At 31.9% G+C, this 22,500-nt stretch overlaps 1 protein-coding gene across 4 annotated transcripts in view; it reads right to left on the bottom strand.

Annotated features, from left to right (window-relative positions):
* Positions 1-16,941: 16,941 nt before the first annotated feature.
* Positions 16,942-22,500, bottom strand: part of LOC124954978 (terminal nucleotidyltransferase 5C) — a 68,131-nt gene continuing 62,572 nt past the window's right edge. For 2 of the 4 annotated variants that reach the window (XM_047508712.1, XM_047508713.1), the window contains exon 2: positions 16,942-19,416. In XM_047508712.1, the coding sequence (XP_047364668.1) occupies positions 17,998-19,416 (1,419 nt within the window). In that variant the 3' untranslated portion in view covers positions 16,942-17,997. Of the gene's footprint in view, positions 19,417-21,467; positions 21,592-22,500 lie in introns of those variants that run through there. The other 2 variants (XM_047508714.1, XM_047508716.1) reach the window with 2 other exon arrangements.

The following is a 22,500-nucleotide window of genomic DNA, read 5'->3' as shown; positions in this document are numbered from 1 at the left end:
TAGGAAGAAAGAAAGAAAGAAAAGGAGAGGAAAAAAAGTAAAAAGAATTAAAAGACCTGTTGAAGCGCATTAATGACGCACCCCATTTGATCCCCTATTAACATCGAACATTTTCAAGCGAGTGTTGTCACCCCTCGCTTAAAGAATTTATCTGAATTCATTATAGATTGACATAATATAAAAAGACTTATCACCTTCTGAAAAGTGTGTGTGGGTTTTCTCGAAGAAAAAAAAATGAAAAAAAAAAAAAAAAAAAAAAAGGAAATACAAAGAAACAATAAAATCACTGAAGTTCGTGATAAACCTGGTGAATATTTTCGTTGTATATTAATATATATATATATATATATTGTAAAGGGAGCATGAATATTATTTTATGTATACATATATATATATATAAATTTTTTGAAACGATAAAGTATCCATATGTCGGAGTAATAAAAAGAAAAATGAAATAAAACGAAAGTAAAAGTCAAGATGCTCGCGGAAGAGGCTGATAGTCGGCATTAAAGGCGAATACTGAAATCGCAAGGCGGTCTCGTCGATAGAAAGGGTCCCCGTTTGCTTGCTAATATATAAAAGAGAAAGAAAAAGAGAGAGAGATAGAGAGAGAAGTGCGATAGGACGGCGGTCACGGCGGACACGGCGCGGATCGACGAGGTATTCAGGCCGCAACAAGGCCGCCCCGTGTGCACCGGAGTAAAAGTGCAGCGAAATAAAATGTAGGCTGTTACGTGGCTCGAGGCGTCTCTTTCTCTCTCTATCTCTCTCTTTTGTATATATATATATATATATATATATATATATATATATATAAATATGCACACATATATGTACTTATTAGCCACCTCCAACTTCCTTTCAATATTATCGATATTTCTCACTTTTATCGATGTTTACTTAAACACTTATTCTTTTTTCGTCCATTAATAATCATCTAATGATAATAATGACTCTTACATATAAAGATTATTTTCTAAAGATTATTTTCTAAAGTGGATATTCGTGATATTTTATAAATACGTGAAACTCGAAAAAAAAAAAAAATTCGAAATGGAATTTTTTAATTAATTAAAATTGTAATAGGTGCCGGTGCGATAATCTTTTGCAAGACGTAAAGGATATATAATAGATCAAGAATCTATATCGCAATCAGGATATATAATTGTAATAGTTTTCTAGACAAATTAGATATAGCAGCTTTCTTCGCCTCGGACGTATTATTATATTATTATTATTAATATTATTATTATTATTATTTATGATTCTTCAATATCATTTGTACGTATTCGCTAATATTTATTTATAGTATGTTTCATTGGATCTACGTCGTATAAAACAATTATTTCTAACAAAAGAAAACGTATCTATACACACACATACACAGACGATATACATACGTAAATACATGTACATATAAATTTCAATTTGTAGATTAAAGAAATCTTGGTGATGTTTCTTTGAAGGAAAAAAATTCGATGAAAGAATTTAAGTAAAAAGATTCCTTGAGATTTGTATTGGTTTTTAACACCGTTGGACGTTGGTCCGCTTGGTATGGGTCATCTTGTTAAACCAGTCTTCGGAAGGAGAAAGGTAAAATATAAAGATAAAGATAAAGATAAAGATAAAGATAAAGATTATGATTAAGATTAAGAAAGATGAAAAGAAATAAAGAAAGAATGAAAAAAAAAAAGAAAGAAAAAAGGAAAGAAACGTAGATCCTTTCGCTTGGCTTCTTCTAATAATCTGGTGGTATCTACCTATTCCTGTCTGGACGAGTCTCACCTCGAGAAACCTTTATGACCAATCATGGTGGAGGTGGAAAAGAAGGAAGAAGAAGAAGAAAAGGAAGAAGAATAAGAAGAAGAAGAAGGAGTTAAAGAAGTTCGTTGTAATTTCCAGGAATCCCGGATCTCGCACGATGTCTTCTGCACAACGATTTAACCGAACGAGAATTCTTCGACTTTACATTTTCGAAGCGCGATAAGGACTGACAATGGGCCAAGGAAAGGTTCGCTATGTTTAATTATACGTTTCGTTTATGTTTTCTTTCTTTCTCTCTCTCTCTCTGTCTCTCTCTCTTTCTCTACGAGTGTGTTTTCTTGTATATATATATATATACATATACTATACACTCCTTACCTATCGTTTGTAATATGTTTACAATTAATACGATAGACGCGAGAGGACATTGAAGGGACGTCGAGGATATTTCGTTCTAAGAATTTCGAACAACAAATATTGTTTAATGCGAATATTTTTATTATATATTTTTCTTCGTTCGATTTTTCTTGTTATTGTTGTTTTATGAGTGTATGTGTGTGTGTGTGTGTGTGTTTTTCTCTAACCGGCGATTCGAATATGACGATAAAAAAGAAAAAAAAATTATTTGTAATATTCATGAAAATTTATTTGTCAAATTAACTAGCGAGGAACGGAAGGTCGACTTCCATTCAAGAGGAAGTTCAAAGACCGTGTGTTTTCAAACTGATACATATACATTTAAATACATACATACATATATATTTATATATGCATGTATATATATATAAATACGTGTTTATATGCTCTACGCGGATTCTGCATACACAGTGATGCAATAATAATTGCAATGGGATTGGCATTGTATCCGCCTTGTCCTCCACACCCTTGGCTTCGATTCCATTCCATTTGCGTCGTAACTCTATCAGCGATCTTATTTGCGGATTATCTCTCTCTCTCTCTCTCTCTCTCTCTCTCTCTCTCTCTTTCTATTTTTACATTCCCCCTTTCTCTATGTATCTCCCTTTGTCTCTCTTTCTGTGTGTGTGTGTGTGTTTTTTTTTTCTTTTTTTTCGGTTCCTTTTTTTTCTCCGCCGCTTCGGTAATATCATAAACGCATTATTTTTGATTGATCAAAATTGTTTCTCTCTTTTCTATCTTCGTCCTTCACCATTTTCGTCCCATTAATATCACAAACTCATTACTTTTAATCGATTAAAATTGTTTATCTCGTTTTTTATTCCCGTTTCTATCACAGTAAAAAAAAATAAACCTATTACTTTTGATCGATTAAAAATTTATTTATACGTACATACTAATATATTAAATATATATATATATATATATATATATATATATATATATATATGTATTTAAGGTTGCATAGTATCTATGTACATGAACGATAATCAAAATTTTCTTACAATCATATTAGAAATTCTACGGGAGACTTTTTCCAAGTCTTGAAGAATTTCTTGCCAGTATAGAAAGCGAAGTTCGAGAGATTGAGGTACATACATACATAGATGGATAAAGAGATACATAGATAGATAGATAGATGTATAGATAGATAGATAGATAGATATTCCCGTAGAATATTACGTAAGTGTAGAAACGAAAAATTGTGCAAGACGCGTTTAAAACATTCTCGCCAACTATTTTAATTCGACGTAAGCTCTATTAACTTTGATCCTGACTGATGGGACTCGCACGTTGCTGGCACGTACGAATCCGTGAACCAACTTTTTCCGTCTCTTCCGTTTATTTCCCTTTCTAAATGGATGGCATACGAGAGAGGCGCAAGTACTTACATACATACATACGTATGTGCATGTATACTTTCACTTTTGTAGAAACGTCGGCATCAAGAAAAAGACCCTTTTAGAAAAACAAGTTGAGAAGAATAATAAGAAGACAAAAATGATTGATATATCGTCATTAATAATATATACTGATCATTAACTTTGAAAGTGATATATGTATGTATGTATATATATATATATATATATATGTATGTGTATGTGTGTGTATTTGTACATTATAATTTTTAAAGAAGTTGTTTGCCCTATGAATTAATTCATATATACTTTTTTTTTTTATTTTTAATATTTTATATATTAAGTTTAATGAAAAAAATTTACATTCGTAATGTATAAGTCACTTTCAAAATTAAGAGTTCACTATCTACACATATATATATATATATATATATATATATAACGTAATAATATTATAGTTTTAAATGTGGTTAGATTGAAATTACCATAACGAAGTTAAGATCGTATAATAAGAATAAAAGATAAAAATAAAAATATAAATAAACAAAAATAAATAAAAAAATGGAGAAGAGGAACTGGTTTTTCTTGTAAGCATAGGAAATCTTTCCTGTTCCATCCATACGTGCATATATATATCTATATATATATATATATATATATATATATATATATACCAGCAGAAATGCACATATGCAGATATGCACATATACACATATGAAGTTTAAGAGGGAAATTTCGATTATTTTCTTTTTTATAAAAATTAATGCATTCATCTAATATCGTTCAATCGATATTCGCTCGTTTAATATGCAAGTATATATATATATATATATCTCCTATATAGATATGTGCATGAGCGTGTGTATAAGTTTGCGTGAAAAGCAAATTTTACGAGCACGATTCCGCAGCCTGCGTCCGCAAGAAACGCGCCCAAACGCATTCCGTGGACCAACTGACCGCGACGGCCGAAAAAGAATTCACTTCGTTCGGCTGTCGCAACATTTTCTACGCGACAGCTTTTCCTTCATGAGCTTGCGCAAGCGCGTTTCTTTTCGTTTCGTTTCGATCCGAAACGCGTTGCGTTGCGTTGCGTTTTCCGTCATTGACATCTCCCTCCCTCCCCTTTCCTCCCTCCTTTTTTTTTTTAATTTCATTTTCTATTTATTTTTATTTATTTCTTCTTCCTTTTTTTTTTATTTTCTTTTATTATCGTCAGGTTTTCCAATACAAGAGTAGCTTTCACAAAAAAAGAAAAGAAAGAAAGGAAAAAACAATAGTAAAAAAAGAAAAAAGTAATAATTATGATTTCGTTCATCGATTTTTTCAATTTGTTTAATTAAAATTTTTTTTCCTTCTCTTTTTTATTTTTTTACTCTTTTTTTTTTTTATTTTGACCTTCATCATTTTTAATTATAAAATTTAATTATATATACGGGCTTATTCTTTTTTTTCTTTCCTTTCTTTTTTTTTTTTTTTTTTTTTTTTTTTTTGAAACTTTTATACCAATAAAAAATTTCATTGCGTTTGAAGATCTTACGCTAGAAGAAAAGGAAGAAAATAAAAAAAAAAAAAAAAAAGAAAAAAAAGAAAAAAAAGGAGAAAAGAAAAAAGAAAACATCGTTTTGATAGGTTTAATAAACGACATAGGATTATGTTCTCGGTGTTTACATGATATTTTATTTTCAATTTTTATAGATATCCTTATAACATTCTTACATGTGGGCATATATATATATATATATATATATATATATATATATATAAATATATATATAAATATATATATGTATATATATATATATAAATATATATATGTATATATATATATATCCATGGGCAAGTCAGAGAGATAAAAAAAGAAATTAACCAGGTCTCGGCGCCCATCATTATCATCATCATCATTATCATACTCAACCCTTATTATCATTCTCATCACCATCATCATCATAATCATCATCATCATCATCATTTGTATATTTATATATATCGCGCTGAAAATAGTAAATATTTCTTTCTCTCTCTTTCTCTCTCTCTCTCTCTCTCTCGCTCGCTTTTTTTCTTTCTCTCACGCATATTCACATGCATTCTATCTTTCTCTCTCTCTCTCTTTCTCTCTCTCTCTTTCTCTCTTTCTCTATCTCGCACACACGCAAAATACGCGCGAGCCCTTCTTATATTTTTTCTGTTTACCATCATCTTAATATACAAACGATTAATGTTAACTTTTAATTATTAACCATCGTAAGTTATGTATCAGTAAATCATCAGTAATTAACAGTAATAATAATAATAGTAGTAGTAGTAGTAGTAGTAGTAGTAGTAGTGGTAGTAGTAGTAGTAGTAGTAGTAGTAGTAGTAGTAGTAGTAGTAATAGTAATAGTAGTAATAGTAATAATATAGTATTATAGTAGTATAGTAGTAGTAGTGATAGTAGTAGTATAGTCAATACGATTCGCATTCGTGCGATATGCGTGCGTCGTTGTTCATTGTGTTCATGTATGTAAGTGTGTGTTTGTGTTTCGTATTATTTCATTTCCCTTTTTTTTTCTTTTTTTTTTTTTCTTTCTTTCTAAGTGCATCGTAACTTAATTACGTATATATACACGCACATTTATGTTGGTTTTGTAATTATATTTATTTACATGTGTATATATATATATATATATATATATATATATATACACAGACACACACATATATGTTAAGTGTTTGTAATAACGCGCGAACGCATCACGGTATTTCGATTTCTATGTATTTTTTTTCTGTCTCTTTCTTTTTATGTTTATTTGTGTGTATATGTGTGTGTGTGTGTTACGTATACGCGTGTGTACGATCGAACTTCGAACTCTTTTCGCGCCGATAAATAACTGTTTATATAAGTTCTCAAAATGAAGATGAGGAACCACAGAGTTAAAAAAAAAAGAAGGAAGAAAAAGAAGAAAAAAAGAAAATAAAATAGAAAAAAATAATTACATAAAAGAAGAAAGATAGACAATAAGGAAAGAAAAGTTAGTGCCACAAAATGGTCGACCATTTTCCACCGTGCATGTTAATGCATGTTTTTTATGCGATCTTAGCGAACGTGTGCGTTAGAAAAAATTTGAATTTCTTGTTTTTTATTTTGTTGTTGTTATTGTTTAAACTTTATTTGTCAATTTAGATTTTAATGACACTTTTCCATGAGGAAAAAAATCAACGTTCGTACACGAGGATCGATCATCACGCCAGAAAATGGTCGCCATGTTTTTCGAGTAAAACGCGATATAGTATATTATTTATTCCGGTACAACCCTGTGCTCTTTTTATTTACTTATTGATTTATTTATTTACTTATTTATTTATTTATTTTGCCTTCTTTCCGCCATTCTGCTTCGCCTCGTTTGTGATGCCAGATCGAAAATGCTATCTTTTTCTTTTTTTGTTCTTCGCATAGTTGCTATACATATTTATTTATTTTTTTAATATTATTTATCTTTTCTCTTATAATCGTTTATTTTGTTTATTTTTTCTTTTCTTTTCTTTTCTTTTCTTTTCTTTCATTTCTTTTTTCAATCGTTCGTACGTACATTCTGTAAACATCCAAGAAAGAATTCTTTCGTAAACATACCAATGTGTGTATGTATTTACTTATGCACAAAGATGTACAATTTATGTGTGTATGTGTGTATATATATATATATGTAACATTATTTTTAGATCGTCTTTTCTTTCTCTCTCTCTCTCTCTCACACACACACACACTCAATTACTCACTCTCTCTCTCTCTCTCTCTCTCTTTCTCACTCTATTCTTTTCTCTCTACAAACATTTTTATTTCCCTTTTTTTTTTCTTTCTATTTCGATCCCGATAAAGTTGAAAAGAACTCAACGTGTATTAAGATTATTTGATTTCGCTCGTATAAAATAAATCACTAACAATAAGAAAAATCTGGCATCACCGAGGCATTCCACGACGACGACGACGACGACGATGACGACGACGACGAAGTGAAAATTACTTTCACGCACATACGATATATATGTATGTACACATATACATACATACATACATACATACATACATACATACATACATACATACATACATATATATATATATATATATGTATACACACACACACTATAATTTTATACGTATATGTATATGTTTTTTCATTACACTTAATAAGCCCCTCATACCTTCGAAAAGTCTGTATAATGTGAATAAAGAAGAAACAATGCGACGAAATATGGATTCGTTTACTTTTTCTCACTCTCTTTCTCACTCTTACTTTCTCTCTGTCTCTCTCTCTCTCTCTCTGTCTCTCTCTCTCTCTCTCTCTCTCTCTCTCTTATTTTTTTTTTCTAAAACATTTTTCTCCATTTTTTTCTTATCTTGAAAATTTCGGGGGACGGTACAGTTGAGCAAACGATATTCTTTTTTATTCCAGTCTCTCTCTCGTTATTCACGCGCAATGAATGTATTAATTAATTAATGTATGTAATGCATGTGTATTAATAATTATTTTATTATTTTCACGTAGTAAGAATATATAGCGAGACTTTTTTCTCGATGTATTTTGGCACGAAATTTTTAAACATCACCCAAACGTAATCAACCCATCCAACCATCCACCCACTTCTCCTCCCTCCCTTTTTCTTATTTTCTTTTTTGTATCGCTTTTTTTCTCTTCTTCTTCTTCTTCTTCATTTCGTCTTTCCTTCCTTCCTTCCTTTTTTACTTACTTATTTACTTCCTTCATTAATTATTGGTCGGTATGAGAGGATTAATGGAACACACGCGATACGCGCGGCGTCTTCAATGATCGGTATATAAATTTTCTTGTTTACTTCTTCTTCTTTTTTTTCTTCCTCTTCTTCTTCTTCTTCTTCTTCTTCTTCTTCTTATTATTATTATTATTATTATTATTTTAGGGAGAACTCGTGGGAGAATATTCGCCATTTTTTCTTCTTCTTTTTTTCTTTTTTCTCTTTTTTTTTTTTTTTTTTTTTTTTTTTTTTTTAAATAAGGCGATTCTTCTTTTCATCTCTTTTTTCTTTTTGTTCTTTTTTTTTTGTCTTTCCTTCTTCTTCTTCCTTCGTCGCCGCTTATTATTAACAAGACCAAAGAAAGTTTGAGCAAGTACGAGTTTTTAAAGTCTTAACGACTAAAAATAATCTTACTCAGCTACAATTACATGACATAGACGGTAGTGTAATAGTAATAATAATAATAGTAGTAGTAGTAGTAGTAATAGTAATAGTAATAGTAACAGTAATAGTAATAGTAATAGTAATAGTAATAATATAAGTGATGTCGATAATGTGAGAAAGATACGAGAGCGATCAATAATCGATCTCGAATTTATCTTATTGAAATACTCCAAAGATGTAATAGACGGATGTGTTTCTTTTGTGTACATGTACGTATATTATTAATACTTAATTTTATATATCCATATATTATCGAATTATTCGTGCCGTTTTACATATAAATATACATATACATACATACATACATATATATATATATATTTTTTTTCTTTTTATTTCCAATTTGTCTCGAATTAATAATAGAGGGGCTTGGTTTTATTTTTTTTTTTTACATAAAATGACATAACCGGTCGCATAAACGTTTCGTCCATTTTTCTTTTTCATGATTTCCATTTATTCTACTTTTATCATCTCCATCATTTTCTTTCCTTTTTTTTTTCCTTTCTTTCCCATCATCCTTTTTCTCTTAACAAACAAAATCACTGTGTGTATATATATTTAGATATCACACTAATATATGCGTGTACGTAAAGCTATTTTGTGTATATATTTACATTTATCACGCCATTTATTTCGTTCGCTCGATTTTGTTCTCTCTCAAACACTATCTCTCTCACACTCTCTCATACTTTCTTTCATCTTTTCATTTTCCTTATCAAATTATTTCACTCTATTGAAAAATGATTAAACGTCGTGCTTACTATTTAATTATCACTTTAATTACATTAAAGATCTCGTCTGACGTAATGCGCAAGATTTTTATGACAATAAAATATAACGATAGACAGTAATGTACTCCTGTGCCCATTTCCTGTTAATTTTTCTTCTTCTTCTTCTTCTTTTTTTTCTTTTTCTTTTTTTCTTAACTGCCATCGATTTTTCTTTTTTTTTTTTTTCATCGTCTCTTCGCTTCTTCTCTCTTTATAATTTAATATATTATATGACACACAAAGTACAAGGTACATAGAAAAACATAAAATCTCTTTATTATACGCGTATAAATCTCTCTCTCTCTCTCTCTCTCTCTCTCTCTCTCTCTCATTCTTCCAATTTTTCTTTCAACGAGTATCCTATACGAAGTACGATAATAATTAATAAAAAATTTGATCTATGAAAAATATAAAGAAAAAAAAAAAAAAAAAAAAAAAAAAAAAGAAAGACGAATTAACTTGCAAATTGAAATAAAAAAAGATCGATTTTTTCTTTCTTTTTTTTTTACCGAATGAAAAATAAAGAAAAAATATATATATATATATATGTATACATACGTTTTGTAGCTCTCTCTTTTTTTATTTTTCGCTTTTCCAATGAAAAAAATAGTCATTTTGACTTTCTATTTATTTATTTGATTTTCCAAATTCGTTGAATTGATCTATCGATTCTTGTGTCCAGTTATATTATTTAACTAAATATTATTAATAATAATAGATATATGTGTATATATATATATAATACATCTGAGTCTTTATCATCCATCTTTCCTTCTCTTTTTCTCTCTCTCTCTCTCTCTCTCTCTCTCTCTCTCTCTCTGAATAGTTTGTGAAATCGTGTGAGAGGAGATCGGTGACATGGAACAGAAGCCCGATGACGCCCGACGAACGCGTTTGACCTTATGAATTATGCAACGGCACGATGCTCGCAACACCCGAGGCCTTAAACTCGTTAAACACGCTCGTATAAATCCACTTTTTGTCGTTCTGCTCACTCCAAATATCTCTTCACTTTTATTTAAACCTTTTTGAAGATAATTAAAAACAGAGAGAAAAAAAAGAAAGGGAGAGAGAGAGAGAGAGAGAGAGAAAGAGAGAGAAACATAACATTTTTTTACGAACACAATTTTTTTTCTTTTTCTTTAATAAATGAACTACAACGATAAATGAAATTAATGAAATTAAAGATTTTTATTTCTTTTTCATAATGAATCAATACTTTTGTTCTTTCTGCCTTTCTCTCTCTCTCTCTCTCTCTCTCTCTCTCTCTCTCTCTCTCTCTCTCTCTCTCTCTTTTGTTCTCTGATCCGAAGATACAAATTAATTAATTGATTAATTAAAAAAAAAAATTATATATATATATATATATGTATGTATAGAATGGAATTTTTTTATATGAAATTATTAAAAGCTTGACAATTCTGAGATGACAGACTTTAATCTTAAAAAAAAAAAAAAAAAAAAAAGAAAAAGAAAGAAAAGGATAAATGAGAGAGGGAGAGGGGGGAAAAAACGAAAAATTTCACGAGTTAATCTAAAAAGAGAAATAAAAAAGAAAAGAAAACGAATCTATTTATCACCCTCAAGGCTTTCACTTAATTCTCTTCTATCCTTTTCGTCTTCTTAATTTTATTTCCCGTTTTTCTCTTGCGAACTACAAAAAAAAAAAAAAAAAAAAAAAAAAAAAAAAAGAAAAAAGAAAAAATAAAAAAAAAAAGAAAAAACAGAAAAAGAATAAACAAATGAGGAAGAAAATATAATATAATATAATATAATATAATATAATATAATATAATATAATATAATATAATATAATATAATATAATATAACATAACATGATATAATATAATAAAATAAAATGAAATAAAATAAAATAAAATAAAATAAAACGAAATGAAATAAAATAAAATAAGATAAAATAAAATAAAATAAAATGAAATAAAATAAAATAAAATAAAATAAAATAAAAAGAACGAAGAATCACAGAGAAGTGTGTGCTTTCACTTCGTGCTCCTAATCGCTCGCTTAGATAAACGACGAGTATACATAATACACATATCTCTCTCTCTCTCTCTTTCTGTCTCTCTCTTCCTCTTTCTTTCTCTGTTTCTCTCTCTTTCTATATATATATATATATACACACATACATACACACACACACACACACACACACACATTAATTTTTAAACACTCAGGACACATACAAATCGCGCGCGTATTTATAAAATATGCATTAAACGTAAACGGCAAACGATTGTCTTTCCTTTTTTACACTCGTCAAATCAGCCAACCATCCGTTCTTACGATTATGTAGTTACTTTCAATGAATTTACTTTTAATATATATATATATATATATATATATATATATATATATATATATACGCAGGAAATGAAAAATCGATTAAAGAAGTACGTGGGACCCGGGGAGGAGGGGCCGAGCGTGTGTGTGCGCGCGAACAATAGTGCCATAAAATAATGAAAAATTTATAATAAAAAATAAGAAAGAAAAAAGAAAAAACAAACGAAAAAATAAAGAAATATGATCGAACCACCGACTACCCTCTCTCTCTCTCTCTCTCTATTTTTTTAAATCGATTTCTAAAAAAAAAAGAAAGGAAGAATAAAAGGAAAGAAACAAAATATAAGGAAAAAGAAAAAAATTAGAGAAAAGGAAAATTAAACATTACACGACGAAACGGCGAAATATCCAACTTACATAATAATAATATTATAGTAAAAAAATAATTATATCACGTGATCTCTCAGTCTCTCTCTTTTTTTCTTTCTCTTTTTTTTTGGTTCTTTCTTTTCTTTTATTTTCTTTTCTTTCTCTTTTTTTTTCTTTTCTTTCTTTTTTCTTTTTCTCTTTCGTTCCTTTAGCATGATCTTCCTCGAGCTATTAACATCACCCCTAATTTTTTCTCCTCCTTACTTTTCATTCGATCATCATCATAATTACCATCATCGTCATCATCATCATCATCATCATCAGAAGAAGAAGAAGATCGATGTTAGTCGATAAGAATTTTTTTTTCCCAAACATTTTTTCTCATATATAGTTTTTTTTCTTCCTTCTCTCTCTCTCTCTCTCTCTCTCTCTCTCTCTCTCTTTGATCTATTCTCTTTTCTAATTGGAATTTGAATTTTTTCTTCTTCTTCCTCTTCCTTTCCATTTGTTACTTTATATTTTTTTTTGTTTTTTTTTTCTTCCTTTTCTTTGTTTTCGTTAGCACCTACATTCGATAATAATTACAATTGATAACACCGTGGACACACATTTATCTTAGGATATCCGGTATGTAAGTCTACTTCACGTAATACACACACACGCACACACACACACAGATATAGATACACAAGGGCGTGCATGCCCACGAATAAAATATATATATATATATATATATATATATATATATATTATATATAGTACGCGATAAGTTAAACAAGTCAAGTTCGTGCGTGTTTCCTTTTGGTTCGTGAAGCTCTATAAATATTCTTTTTGCCCCCTTTTCGTTTCACACATATACTTTCTATTTTCCTACAGTCGGTGAATCCTCTCCATAGGAAAAAAAATATTAAATAAAAATCGTCACGTAACATTCCCCCTTATCTTTCACATATCGCGTAGCTCTCCGGACATCATTAAATTTGACTTCCTCTTTCTTTTTTTTCTTTTTTCTTTTTCTTTTCTTCCTCTTTGAAAACATCCTCCTCTATCTATTTTCTAGGCACAGCTTTTTTCTTCTTTTTCTTTTTTCTCTTATTTCTTTTCTTTCTTCTTTTTTTTTTTTTTCTTTTTTTTTTTTTTACAAATAAGAATCAAATTTGAATATGAATAATTTATCTAAAAGAAAATCTCTGAAATTTTTCTTCTTCTTTTCCTACATTCTTTTTCTCTTTTCTTTTCTTTTCTTTTCTTTTCCTTTTTTTTTTTTAATATATATATGTATGTACGTATGTATGTATGCATGTATGTAAATACACATATCTACAAACGAAGAGAGAAAGAGAGACCATTGCAAAAATTGCTCCACTTTCAACGATTTATTTATAATTATAATAAATGATAATAGAAATGATAAGACGTTTTACGTTCTTCGTATACACAGACATGCACATATAATGCTAATACATATTATTTATGCATGTGAGGAATACACGTTTAAATCTGTTATCTTATATACGAACGTGTTGTGTGTGTATATATTCTTATTCATATACACAAACACATACACACACACACACACACACAAACAAACACACAAACATATATTTGTATCTATATGCATATATATATATAAATGTATATGTATATGTGTATATACATACAGATACATATGTCTTTATTTATTTATTTATTTATTTATTTATTTGCAACTCCTACTTAAGCATTAATATATACCAGAAAAACCAGTTTGCGAACCTTTTTTACGCGAGGCCTTTACTTTCGCTTAAAGACCGAAAGGAAGAGTTGAGCGAACGAACGAACGAACGAACGAATGAACGAACGAACGAACGAGCGAGCGAGCGAGCGAGCGAGCTATCTAGCTAGCAAGCTAGCTGCTAACTAACGGGGTCACCAGTCGATACGAACGCATACATACATCATACATACATACATACATACATACATACATACATACAGAGAGAGAGAGAGAGAGAGAGAAAGACAACATCAGAGTACAGATAAACACAACATACTCATGCATATACGTTCAAGTACGTACGCTTTAAGAGAGAGAGAGAGAGAGAGAGAGAGAGAGAGAGAGAGAGACGTATGTAGTGCCTAATGAATAATAAGAATGTGCGTGCGCGCAAACGCAAGACGAGAAGATCCGGATATGTATGTATGTATCTCTTTCGGTGTCTCCGTGTATGTATAATTTGCTTATAGACACACGGACACACACGCGCGTATATGATTCACTTTTCTTTTCTCTACATTTTAACATGTATATATGTGTGTGTGTGTGTGTGTGTGTGTGCGTGCGCGCGCGTATATGTATATAGATATGATTTATGTATAAATGTGTATACCACATTGATATCGCTTGTGATACTTGTGATGCCTCTATATACTCGAACGCGCTATTAAATACTTATCATCTCGTGTGTGTATGTATGTATATGTGTGTGTGTATGTGTATCTCTTTATAATAAAGAAAGTTATGCAAGCCATCATCATCTATCCTTGTTTTTGGCTACGTAGAAATAAAGAAAAAAGAAAGAGAGAGAGAGAGAGAGAGAGAGAGTTTTTTATTCTTTTTTTTTTCTTTTTTTTTTTTTTTTTATTTAATTATCAATTTCGAAATTGAATGATCTTTTGTGTCTCTTTTCCTCCTTATTTTTCCCCCTTCATTTTCTCTTTCAAGATTTTCCTTTCTTGTAAATCAAATCTCTCAAAGATTTTCCTCTTTTCTTTTTTTTGTTTTCTTTTTTTGTTTTTTTTTTGCCTTTTTCTTTTTTTTTTCTTTTTTTTTTTCTTTTTTTTTTTTTTTTTTTTTCTTTTTTATTTGTTTCATCGAAATTTCGTTTATTCTTATCATCGTTAAAAATTCTATATAACAAAAGTAACGTAGAAAAATAAAGTAAGTTTTCATTTTTCCAATTGGATTTAGACCAATATGTCTTTTCTATCTTTCTCTTTTTTCTTTTCTTTCTTATCATCCTTATCATAGATCGAATAATATATCGGTTATCTCTCTTTCTCTCGAATAGGAAACCATCTTCTCCTTTTTTATCGAATTTCTTTAAGTGATAAATTATCTAAATAAATGAAATATGTTCACAGCCACATATTAATATATATATATATATGTATATATATATATTATATAGATATATATATAGATAGATTTATACAGGTTATCAATATGTCTGTGTGTGTGTGTGTGTGTGCGTGTGTGTGTGTGTGTGTGCGTGCGTGTTTATGTGTGTATATATGTATGTACGGTTGTATGTATACATATATATGTATATATATATATATGTAAATCATATATACACACATATATATATGTAGATAGTTAGATATATAGATAGATGTATATGTATAAATATACATATACATCTATATACATATATAGAAGTATTTAAATATAATATTTATATGAAGAGATTTTTTTCTTTCTTTTTTTTTTTTTATAGATTAATATAGCTCTCATTCAATCTCTTTTCTCTCTTATCTACGCAGACACACACGCGCATACACCTCTCCCTCTCCCTCTTTCTCTCACTCTCTCTATCTCCCTCTCTCTTTCTTATACTGTTTCGATACGCGATCTTGAAATTTTAAGGAAATAAGCGAAAAAAAAGGGGAAATAAAAAAGAAAGAAAAATGATGAAAGAAACTTTCCCATCACAAAAACAAAAATAAAAAAGATATTGAAAATAATTCTCCTCCCTTCATCTTTCTCTCTCTCTCTCTCTCTCTCTCTCTCTCTCTCTCTCTCTCTCTCTTTTAATTATTTTGTTCTTCTCGATTGATAAATCATCTCACAAGCTCCGTGTACATCCGGAATGACTTCGAAATGAATTCTCGCTTTCTCCCTTACATACACACATACGCACACTAAAACACACATTCTCTCTCTCTCTCTCTCTCTCTCTCTCTCTCTCTCTCTTTTTGTTCTCCTATCCCATGATCACACGTTAAAAAACGCTAAGAGCGCGAGCAACGGATGCAGCACTGTCTTCTCTCTCTCTCTCCTTAGTTCAACCCCTTTTCGTATTTCTTTTTTCCTTTTCGTATCATCTCCCTATTCGTATTTTTTTTTTCCTTTTTTTTTTTCTCTTTTTTTCCCCCTTACTTATGAACATTAATTATTACACATAAAATCAATTACTTTACAATCAATTTTATTTAACTTCCATTAACTTTCCATTTCTCCATATCGCTAGTACACTGGAGAAAGAGAAAGAGAGAGAGAGAGAGAGAGGGAGAGAGAGAGAGAAAGAGAGAGGGAGGGAGTACCTATTATTATCATTATTATCATTATCATTATCATTATTATCATTATTATTAATATTAATATTATTATCATTATCATTATCATCATCATTATCATCATCATCATCACCATCATCATCATCATCATCATCATCATCATCATCATCATCATCATCATCATCATCATCATCATTATCATCATCATCATCATCATTATTAATATTATTATTAATTTTATTATTATTATTATTCTTATTCTTATTCTTATTCTTATTATTATTCTTATTCTTATTATTATTATTATTATTATTATTATTATTATTATTATTATTATTATTATTATTATTATTATTATTACATGATTCTTCCCTTATACTTTTTTCTTTATTAATTTCTTTTTCTTTTCGCAAAAATTTTAGCTTCTTGAATATTTTTCGTTAACCCTTTTTAACTCTTTTCAATTTTCTTTTATATATATATACATATATATATATATATATATATATATATATATATATATATATATATATATACACATATATATATATCTTGTTTTTCTTAGGCACACAACAACAACTAACCAACCAACTAACCAATTAAATAACCAAAAAGCACACTTTGTTTCACTCGAGTTCTCCCTCTTCTTTAGTTTCTCATTTCATTTCATTTCATTTCATCTCATCTCATTTCATCTCTCTCACTCTCACTCTCACTCCCACTCTCACTCTCCCTCTTTCTTTCTTTGTTCGTTGGCAAAGCAACCAGACGATGACGTCAATCGCGAGGATATATCAATGAAGAGAAGGGAAAAGAGAAGGGACGAAAAGAAGAAGAAGAAGAAGAAGAAGAAGAAGAAAAAGATGAAGAAGGGACAAACGACGGTTTGGAAAGGCTGGTGACTTTCAAAAGTGTCCGTTCATCTTTCTTTCCTTTTTTTTTTTTATTTTATTTTATTTGGCGGATCGCCTCCAAAGCGATTCACCAAACAAGAACTGGTACTAGCCCTTCCTTATCGTTTACGTCCACCTCTCGAACATTGACGTCATCGTCGCGTCGACGCCATAGCCGCTATTAATGTCGTCGTCGCTGCTGCTGCTGCTACTGCTGCCGCTGTTGTTGTTGCTGCTGCTGCTGTTGATGTTGTTGTTGTTGTTGTTGTTGTTATTGTTGTTGTTTTTGTTGTTGTTGCCGTCGCCGCCGTCGAGGATTTACCAACCCCGACGTGTAGTAGTGATAATAGTAGTAGTAATAGTAGTAGTAATAATAGTAGTAGTAATAGTAGTAATAATAGTAGTAGTAGTAATAGTAGTAGTAATAGTAGTAGTTGTTGTTGTTGTTGTTGTTGTGGTCGATCGAATAATATTGTCGATCTCCTTTCGTTCACTTCGTCCCATCGTTTTCCACACGAGCCACGATAACACAATAAAGAAGAAGTCCATTTACGAGGTATCAACCACCCGTTTATGATGATAACGAGGATGGGGTTGGTATGGTATAAGAAAAAAATGGCGACGGCGATGGTTAAAACGAAGGCGGGGTCGCATCACGACGAGCACGCCATCCAAGAGTTGCAGGTGCACGTGTAACACGCGGCAGGTATTACGGGTGCGTAATAATAGCCGTTAGCATAGACATAGGTCGCCGGTGGTCCCGGTGGTGCTTGTTGATGATTTGTTAGCCGTTGCTGTTGTTCCTGATAAAGTACCTGACATGCGAGACTTTCGATCAATGCAAGAGTCTGTCGCCGTTCGTGACCCATCAGGCAAACCGTCGACTCCTCGACGACGCTGTGCAATAGCATCAGGTACTGGTATTTTAGGGCCTCCTCTTCGGGCCCAACGAAATGATTCCACAAATAATTCTCGAGTTTCGCCCGTTGTTGACTTATGTCGGGGAAATCGATGAAGAATCTCGAGCACATGTATCGCTCTAAGGTCTTTATGTAATCCGGTTGAGAAGGTTTGTACATCTTGACCAAGAGATTGCAATATTTCAAAAGACCACCGCCCCGTATCTCCTCGGGATGCCTCGTCGATATTAATTTCTTGTGAAGATGGTAAAGTGCCTCTTGGAAATCACCATATACCGATTCGCCCACGACCGTTGGATAAAAGTTCTCGCCAATCGGTAATTTGCTGCACTCGTAAAATAATAAGAGCGAGTCAAGTACTATTTGAAAACTATCAACGGAGAACTCGAATTGTCGTCTCATAGAGTCGACGAACTTTAACTCGACGTTCCTATGACCCCGTGAATTCCCGAGCGATATAAGGGACCATCGGTCACCGTCGTTGTTCACCTTTACCATTTTACTAACGTATGCCTCCTTCAAGCTGCACGTTGTTATGCGTTTGCGGCTAACGCCCTCCGGTAAAAGATCAAATAGAGAACCCAAAACGGCGGCCTTAACCTTGTCGTAATTTCGGCCGCTCGATAATTCCACCGCGAATATTAGGTCGAGATCGTTGTAAGGCTGTGACTCGGTCGCCAATACGTGAGATGCGGCGCCACCGTTAAGCCTGATGTCCCTTACCCTCATACCGGCACCTCCATTGCTCGGATCACCTTCTAGCTTGCTACGAACCACCGTCACGAGATCTCTCAGTCTAACTTCCAACGTAGGAAAGTTTCCCCTACCGTGAATGCTGACAACTTCGTCCATAACGTCGTTCAATCGGCGCACCTGTTCGAAGCTCAACACTGCCAGCCTTTGCTGAGGATCCGGACAATCTGAATTGCTGTTGTTATTATTGTTGCCGCTATTCTTATTGTTATTGTTTGTTATCGTATTGTTGTTGTTGTTGTTGTTGTTGTTGTTATTTTGTTGATGATGATTAACATTATTATTGTTGTTCTCCTTGTTCGAATCATTGCCATTGTTGGTCTTGTTATTAACCTGACAGAGGGACTCCATCATAGCGACCCGACGCTGGCGTTCTTCGCCGATGTCCAGGGAGCCACACTGTAACATCATAAAAATCAAGAATATTATTATAATCAATTTTTAATCAGTATTCATTTCGATCTTTCCCGATATATATCGCGAATAATATTTAATGATTATGCATAAATCCCAAAGAAAGGAAAAAAATAAAAAAGGAAGTATACAATCGGGTAAGATTTAGAAATATAAAAATATAATAATAAGACAATTGTGCTTTAGCGTTGTTAAAAATCGGACTGGGAATTGTTTTTGAAATACGATCGATAAATCATCATTACGATAACGGGAGTTCTCGCGATGACCTTCCTCTTAAAAAGAAAGAATGAAAAATAGAAGAAGATGAAGAAAAAGAAAGAAGAAGAAGAAGAAGAAGAAGAAGAAGAGGAGGAACGTAATCGCAAATGCAAGAAATGCCATGAGGTTACGTCCGGGTGGTGCTGTTGGTGCTGATGTGGTGTAGTGGTTGTCTATGATCGAGCGACCGAGCGCGAAGGTGAGCGCTCAAGCGCGGGCGCGCGTGCTCACCTACACGGACACAATGATGTTCTTTATCGTTCTCTACTCTCACAGTTATGACTCCTATCCTTATGAACTTTTCATTCGAGTCGATAAACGAGTAGTAGCATAATCAAGCTAGCTAGCTAGGCTAATAGCCGCCACGTTCTACGTTTATAATTCTCAGTAATCGTTCAAGGCGATATATATATATATATATATATATATATATATATATATATATATGCGGTTAGTTTTATCAATCCGGTTGAATCTTCATTCACAAGAAACCTCGTAACACCACGTTGAGATAACACTTACATGTACATGTGTAACATATGTTCGTAATACTCACGCGTATCTCGTACGAATCGTTTCATTCGAGTAACATTAGATAATCAATAATCGATTAGGGGAATATGAGGGAATAAGAGGAGAAGAAAAAAACAAAATTTGAAAAAATTAGAAGTAAATAAATAAATGAAAAAAAAAAAAAAAAAAAAAAAAAAAAAAAAAAAAAATAATAATAACAAACAAACAAAAAAAAGAATAAAGAACTTGGAGATAACGATTCGCAAGGAAACTCTTCGAAAATATTTCTTTTTCTTTTTTCTTTTTTCTTTTTCTTTTTTCTTTTTGTTTTCAAGTTAAACCGATGTTAGCGAGTAAAGTCGGGTCAGCGAACGAACGCGAGAACGTGAACTTTCACTAGTCCGAGTTTCGAATACATCCAATCGATTGTAGAGACGAACTTTTGACGTGTCTGGAATGTAAGGGGGATAATAGTAAAACGATGATCTCTTATAAGCAATAGACTTTTCGGTGGGAGGTAGAATCTAATAGACAGACAGACACAGACAGACAGAGAGAGAGAGAGAGAGAGAGAGAGAGAGAGAAAGAGAGAGGTGAATTGTGGCACAATTGTATAACTTCACACAACGCGTACTTTTAATTATTAAATTCTTAAGGATCGATACACTTTTTCAATCGGTTCAAAAATCAAATAAAGAATCATTCGTACGATAAAATATCAACTTACGGGGAAAAAAAAAAGAAAAAAAAAAAAAAAAAAAAAAAAAAAAAAAAGAACTATCGATATTCATGACGTTCATAAGAAACATTCATTACGTCGTGAACTTACGTTAATAGAATTAACTATGCTATTTTAAATATTTCATACTAACGTCTAATGATATACGAAAATTCAAAGTTCCATTTGAAGATACATATATATATATATATATATAGAAAGAGAGAGAGAGAGAGAGAGAGAGAGAGAGAGAGAGAGAGAGAGAGAGAGAGAGAGAGAGAATGAGAGAAAAAAGAAAATAAACAAAAAGAACGAATTAGTCGAAAAAAAAAAGGAATGAACGAATGGGGGAAAAAAAAAAAGAAGCAATCGAGTAAAAGACCGAAGGAATTCTTTGAGTAATTTCCCCGTTCACCCCTTTCGTCACCTAACAGAGGTAGTAATAGTAGTAGTAGTAGTAGTAGCAGTAGTAGTAGGGTAAGTAGAGGGAGGAAAAAGTGGGGTGAAGCGATGGGCTCACTTTGACGTATAGATAAGTACGTACGTGCGTACCACTGTCGTTATAGATCGCGAAAAAGAGAGAGCAAACTGAAAAATTATATCCGCCTTCGACGAGAGTCAGCAGCGAACTGAGTCGAACGAAGTGAAAGGCACCTATAGCTTTTCTGGTGGCAGCAGTGACAGTGGCGGTGACGGTGAAGGAGGAGGAGGAGAAAGAGGAGAAGAGGAGGAGGAGGAATAAATGGTGATAGTGGTGGTGGTGGTGGTGGTGGTGGTGGTAGTAGTAATGGTAGAAGTGGTGGTTGTGGTGGTGGTGGCGTTGGTGGAGGTGGATATGGAGGTGGAGGTGGCGGTGGATCCCATCAGCGATCTACGTCAGCAACAACGTAGCACCGAACTTATTGTAGGACAGCACAAAGCTCCCCTATACGATTGATAGAGAACTAACTAACTACTACTAGTCTACTATCTATTCTAACTATAACAATCATGCACCATTGTCGCTATAATTTATCGTGTATCCTTTGCATAATATCGTTATAATCAAAAATCGTACGTAGACGATGGAAAAAGAGAGAGAGAGAGAGAGAGAGAGAGAGAGAGAGAGAGAGAAATAGAGAGAGAAAGAGAAATTATATTTGCATTATAATATACCGACCGAATTAAATTTAATTAAAGCGTATAATATTACAGTTTGCTTTAAGATTTCGAAATATCCAATGAAAAAGAATAGGATTTCGTTGGTAGTGTTGTAAACGCCAGTTCTTTTTTTCTTTTTCTTTTTTTTTTTTTTTTTTTTTTTTTTTCAATTTTTCAAGCTTATCCCCCTTCCGCGCATATCCGCCCACCTATCGCTAGATTCAACCAACCCTAACTCTTCCCTCTTCTTTCCTTCCGTCCTTCTATCCTTCCTTTCTTCCTTCTTTTTCTTTCTCTCCCTCTCCCTCTCCCCCCCTCTCTCTCGCTCGCTCTCTCATATTCCCTTTAACGCTCCAGCACTTTCTATGACGTCATAAAGATGAAGCGGAGGCGTCTCTGAATGAACAAACGCGGTAGTGAAATACACCCACATCTCC

The sequence above is a fragment of the Vespa velutina genome, chromosome 16 (genome assembly GCF_912470025.1).
Source record: "Vespa velutina chromosome 16, iVesVel2.1, whole genome shotgun sequence".
In the NCBI taxonomy this organism is placed as follows: domain Eukaryota; kingdom Metazoa; phylum Arthropoda; class Insecta; order Hymenoptera; family Vespidae; genus Vespa; species Vespa velutina.
This window is presented reverse-complemented; position numbering and strand designations above follow the sequence as displayed.